General features: G+C 38.7%; 1 protein-coding gene across 1 annotated transcript; it reads right to left on the bottom strand.

Moving 5' to 3' along the window:
• Positions 1 to 3,699: 3,699 nt before the first annotated feature.
• Positions 3,700 to 4,647, bottom strand: LOC102408851 (olfactory receptor 5B12-like). The gene has a single exon (XM_006056646.3). It carries the CDS (start codon positions 4,642 to 4,644, stop codon positions 3,700 to 3,702), a length of 945 nt encoding a protein of 314 aa, XP_006056708.1. The 5' UTR covers positions 4,645 to 4,647.
• Positions 4,648 to 6,319: the final 1,672 nt, after the last annotated feature.

Genomic DNA, 6,319 nt, shown 5'->3' with positions numbered 1-6,319 from the left:
AAATACATAGAGAATTGATAATTCAAAGACATTCTCATTAGACTAAGTTAAGTTGGTACTATTTTAGCTTTAAGAGATATGTTTATAAGCAATTATAATCATATCTCTGAATGAGTCTTAGTCTTCTAATATACCCAAATTTAAAAGCTAGACTAGCTTATTCTTGGAGAATGGTAAGGACCAGTCAGGTGGTCTGGTATTCCCATCTCTTTCAGAATTTTCCACAATTTATTGTGATCCACACAGTCAAAGGCTTTGGCATAGTCACTAAAGCAGAAATAGATGTTTTTCTGGAACTCTCTTGCTTTTTCGATGATCCAGAAGATGTTGGCAATTTAATCTCTGGTGCCTCTGCCTTTTCTAAAACAAGCTTGAACATCTGGAAGTTCATGGTTCACATATTGCTGAAGCCTGGCTTGGAGAATTTTGAGCATTACTTTACTAGCCTGTGAGATGAGTGCAACTGTGCTGTAGTTTGAGCATTCTTTGGCATTGCCTTTCTTTGGGATTGGAATGAAAACTGACCTTTTCCAGTCCTGTGGCCACTATTGAGTTTCCCAAATATGCTGGCATATTGAGTGCAGCACTTTCACAGCATCATCTTTCAGGATTTGAAATGGTTCAACTGGAATGCCATCACCTCCACTAGCTTTGTTCATAGTGATGCTTTCTAAGGCCCACTTGATTTCACATTCCAGGATGTCTGGCTCTAGGTGAGTCATCACACCATCATGGTTATCGTGGTTGTGAAGATATTTTTTGTACAGTTCTTCTGTGTATACTTGCCACTTCTTAATATCATCTGCTTCTGTTAAGTCCTGTCCTTTATCGAGGCTATCTTTGAATGAAATGTTCCCTTGGTATGTCTAATTTTCTTGAAGAGATCTCGAGTCTTTCCCATTCTGTTGCTTTCCTCTATTTCTTTGCATTGATCGCTGAAGAAGGCTTTCTTATCTCTTCTTGCTATTCTTTGGAACTCTGCATTCAGATGTTTATATCTTTCCTTTTCTCCTTTGCTTTTCGCTTCTCTTCTTTTCACAGCTATTTGTAAGGCCTCCCCAGACAGCCATTTTGCTTTTTTGCATGTCTTTTTCATGGGGATGGTCTTGATCCCTGTCTCCTGTACAATGTCACGAACCTCATTCCATAGTTCATCAGGCACTCTATCTATCAGATCTAGGCCCTTAAATCTATTTCTCACTTCCACTGTATAATCATAAGAAATTTTATTAAGGTCATACCTGAATGGTCTAGTGGTTTTCCCTACTTTCTTCAATTTAAGTCTGAATTTGGCAATAAGGAGTTCATGATCTGAGCCACAGTCAGCTCCTGGTCTTGTTTTTGCTGACTGTATAGAGCTTCTCCATCTTTGGCTGCAAAGAATATAATCAATCCGATTTTGGTGTTGACCATCTGGTGATGTCCATGTGTAGAGTCTTCTCTTGTGTTGTTGGAAGAGGGTGTTTGCTATGACCAGTGCATTTTCTTGGCAAAACTCTATTAGCCTTTGCCCTGCTTCATTCCATATTCCAAGGCCCAATTTGCCTGTTACTCCAGGTGTTTCTTGACTTCCTACTTTTGCATTCCAGTCCCCTATAATGAAAAGGACATCTTTTTTGGGTGTTTGTTCTAAAAGGTCTTGTAGATCTTCATAGAACCGTTCAACTTCAGCTTCTTCACCATTACTGGTTGGGGCATAGACTTGGATTACTGTGATATTGAGCGGTTTGCCTTGGAAATGAACAGAGATCATTCTGTCATTTTTGAGACTCTTGAGAAACCTATATGCAGGTCAGGAAGCAACAGTTAGAACTGGACATGGAACAACAGACTGGTTCCAAATAGGAAAAGGAGTACGTCAAGGCTGTGTATTGTCACCCTGCTTATTTAACTTATATGCAGAGTACATCATGAGAAACGCTGGGCTGGAAGAAGCACAAGCTGGAATCAAGGTTGCCGGGAGAAGTATCAAGAACCTCAGATATGCAGATGACACCACCCTTATGGCAGAAGGTGAAGAGGAACTAAAAAGCCTCTTGATGAAAGTGAAAGAGGAGAGTGAAAAAGTTGGTTTAAAGCTCACCATTCAGAAAACAAAGATCATGGCATCTGGTCCCATCACTTCATGGCAAATAAATGGGGAAACATTGGAAACAGTGTCAGACTTTATTTTTCTGGGCTCCAAAATCACTTCAGATGGTGACTGCAGCCATGAAATTAAAAGATGCTTACTTCTTGGAAGGAAAGTTATGACCAACCTAGACAGCATATTGAAAAGCAGAGACATTACTTTGCCAACAAAGGTCCATCTAGTCAAGGCTATGGTTTTTCCAGTGGTCATATATGGATGTGAGAGTTGGACTGTAAAGAAAGCTGAGTGCCAAAGAATTGATACTTTTAAACTGTGGTGTTGGAGAAGACTCTTGAGAGTCCCTTGGACTGCAAGGAGGTCCAACCAGTCCATTCTAAAGGAGGTGAGTCCTGGGTGTTCATTGGAAGGACTGATGCTAAAGCTGAAACTCCAGTACTTTGGCCACCTCATGCGAAGAGTTGACTCATTGGAAAAGACTCGGATGCTGGGAGGGATTGGGGGCAAGAGGAGAAGGGGACAACAGAGGATGAGATGGCTGGATGGCATCACCGACTCATTGGACATGAGTTTGAGTGAACTCTGGGAGTTAGTGATGGACAAGGAGGCCTGGCATGCCGCAGTTCATTGGGGCACAAAGAGTTGGACACGACTGAGTGACTGAACTGAACTGAACTGAAGGACCAGTCAGCTCAACCTCTAATTTGAGCCTGAATGGTGATCTATCAGTTGGTGACCTGGCTGTAATTGGAAAGGAAGGAGCATAAAATGTGTCCTAAGCTGAGCATCTCTAGACAAAGAGTTAAGCCTGGCTATAAAACTAAATGTTGTTATTTTTATATCATACTTTTAATTATACTTTCATTAATATCCCTTTATACTCTGCTATACTTTTTTGTGTTAAAATTGTCTCATGAAGATGTTACTCTGGGTAATGAGTCCATAAAGATGAAAATTGAGATAAATAAAGATGCCCATTTAATGATGCTTATTGTCATTGAAAAGAATTAAAAAAACAAAGCACTAGTAATAAGCGTATAGTGACGATGCTTGGCAGGAGTATTAAGTATTTAAATGAAATAATTTCAAATATAGAGTTCTTTTTTAATACAATTGCATACAAAATGACTATTTCTATTTTAAAATATATAAAATTATATTTAAAAATATATCATCAGACACCAAAATTATTGGTTCAAATGGCAGTATAAAAACAGGCCAATCCCATTTGACTCTTGAACTCATTTTTCTCTGCATCCATGGGTGTGTGACTTACATGTAAGTTGCATGAAAATAAGGTGCAGGGGGCATGTACTTAAATATGTGGGTGAGCATAAATGTCCATATGAAAGTATGGTTCATCACGGAACAAATATAAAATAAAATGTAATTTACAAGAATTTTAAAAATATTAATTATAGTTTCATGCTTGATTCCTGCAAAGTTATTATTCCTGAGATCGCATTTTGTCAACATGTTTGTTTCCTAGACTTAAAACTTGAGGAATGATGTAAAAAAAAAAAATTACACAATTATTGACCGAGCAAGTCAATATTTTCCCTAGCTTGATTTGACATGTATGTAACTATTCTGTTGTTGTTTCCATATAATTAAGATATGAATGTTATAGAAGACTTTGCCTTCCCCACAGCCTTTTTTAGCGCCCTCTTGACCTCTTTGTTCCTCAGACTATAAATCAGTGGATTCAGCATGGGGATGACTATGGCGTAGAACACAGGCGCCACTTTGTCTGTGCTCCTGGAATGGCGGGGGCTGGGCTGAAAATACATGAAGGAACCCGTCCCATAAAAAATGAAGACAGCAGTGAGGTGGGAAGCACAGGTCGAAAAGGCCTTCTGATGTCCTCCAGATGAGCGCATCCTCAGAATGGTGACAAAGATAAACAGATAGGAGACCAGGATGACCAGGTTAGAAAAAAGGACATTGATGCCAACTAGAAGAAATAAAACCATCTCACTTCTATTGCTTTCTGAGCATGAGAGAGCCAGGAGAGGAGTAGCATCACAGAAAAAGTGATCAATCACATTCGATCTACAGAAAGAGAGACTGAACGCATTCCAAGTGTGAACAGAGGCCATTAGAAAACCAAGGACATAGGACCCTATGACCATCCAGGCACACACCCTTGGTGTCATGATTTTGGTGTAACGGAGTGGTTTACACACAGCTGCATGACGGTCATAGGCCATTGAAGCCAAAAGAAAACTTTCCATAATGAGAAAGACAGCAAAGAAGAAAAGCTGAGCAACACAAGCATTGTAGGAGATGACCTTTTCTCCCATGAGGAATCCAGCCATCACTTTGGGAGTGACGGCTGTGGAGTAACCAAAGTCCACCAGAGCGAGGTTGCTAAGGAAGAAGTACATGGGAGTGTGGAGACTAGAGTCCAGCAGGATCAGCATGATCACCCCCAGGTTCCCAACCAGAGTGAGGAGGTAGATGAGTGTGAACACTAGAAAGAGTGGGATCTGCAGTTGCGGGTCATCAGTTATCCCAGCAAGAATGAACTCAGTCACGACTGTACTGTTCTTCATGGGGGTTATTTATGAACTATGAAAATGCACTGTATCAATAAAGAAAGAAGATATGGGTGATACCTGAGCTTAGAACCATAATTATGTTCAAGTTATACCTTATATCTGAATTTTCTAAATTAAATATAGGCATAACAACTAAAGTAATTTTTAAATAATGTTAGAAATATAAAATGGTCTAGCTTAAAGGATTTGGATGATAATATAACCCAGTACCTCTATCCTCATAAATGATTGAAACTGAAGTACAGAAACGGAAGGAGACTTATACGAGATCATTGCAGAGATTTGTTAAAAATGAGATCCCTAGTGGTTCAGTGGTTGAGCCTCTGTGCTTCCAACATAGGGGGCATGGGTCCAATGCCTGGTTGCGAACTAAGATGACACATGCTGCACAGTGTGGGCAAAAACTAATAAAAGAACAATAAATAAATTTAAAAATGAGATTTGTTAGTCTCCCAATTCAGATTTTTCTGACACAAAGAATATTCATGCAATAAAATAGGTTACTGTAATTTAATTCGTTTCGTTGTGATTACCACTGTTGTATCATGAGCAGTGCTATATTCTAGTAATACAAAGTTTAATATATCAAGTTCTAACTTTATTAGTCTCACAAGATAATAGGATACATAGAATGAGTAATTTCCACAAAGTTCAATACTGTAGAAATTCCCGTACAAGGAATAAAAAATCCAGAGAATAGAAGTTAACAAGTGTGAGTCCGGACTAAGGACATCTAAATGCAAATTCTAGCTCTGCCTTGTGCTAGATAACTGACTTTGGGTATTGCTCACTATCACTTGGTCATCAGTCTTTCCTTGAACTCAATATCAAACTGGAGTGATGGTGCAAACTGGCATTGCAGGGTTTTACACCTTAGACTAGGACAGAGTTATTGGTCTATGCATTGATTAGAAGGGTGGACGTTGTAATAGAGGAATTCCGGATAACTCTATAATGAAACATCCTAAATGCTCCCTCATGCATTTGCTTCTTTACCAAAACCTTTTGACTCTCATATTCTGTCCTTACCTTCCTTTAATTTTTCAAATGATAATCCTGTTTCACTCAAGTTTTGCACAGTCCAGCTATGCCAAGTATTTTCTGAGTCATCTTGTGTATTAACTAGAGTGTCTGAGGTTCAGGTTCTCCATCTGTAAAATGGGTCTAACATTATTGCCTGACACTTAACAGAATTCAATTAATGTAGATATTCTTCCTGTTAGAAGATAGTGACAGATTCTATCTAGGGACCCAAAATGTAGGTGAGGTTAAAGAAAACTTCCATGTAAGAATGAAGTCTGGATTACTATGATGTCACCCATTTCCATTTTCTTTACATTAAGCTTATTAATCTATATAACAGTTAATGATGGCTTAGAACAGGATGGTACTGAGGAAGGTAGTGAGAAGTTATGCAATTATAGATATATTTCAAAAGCAGAACTGATTAGATTTCATGATATGTTGAATGTAGGCATTAGGGAAAGAAGGAGCAATAATGACTCTATTTTTTGTATAATAACAGAAGAATGGTGTAGAAGAAGCAGATGTTCAAGAAATAGCAAGAGCAACAATTTCCGAATAGTCATGGTGAGTCTGGGATTCCTTCTGGCCATCTAACTTAGAAGGGTTGTGTAAGCAGTTGGACTTGTTGCCTCAGATTTTATTA

This window comes from Bubalus bubalis, chromosome 16, assembly GCF_019923935.1.
Source record: "Bubalus bubalis isolate 160015118507 breed Murrah chromosome 16, NDDB_SH_1, whole genome shotgun sequence".
NCBI lineage: Eukaryota > Metazoa > Chordata > Mammalia > Artiodactyla > Bovidae > Bubalus > Bubalus bubalis.
This window is presented reverse-complemented; position numbering and strand designations above follow the sequence as displayed.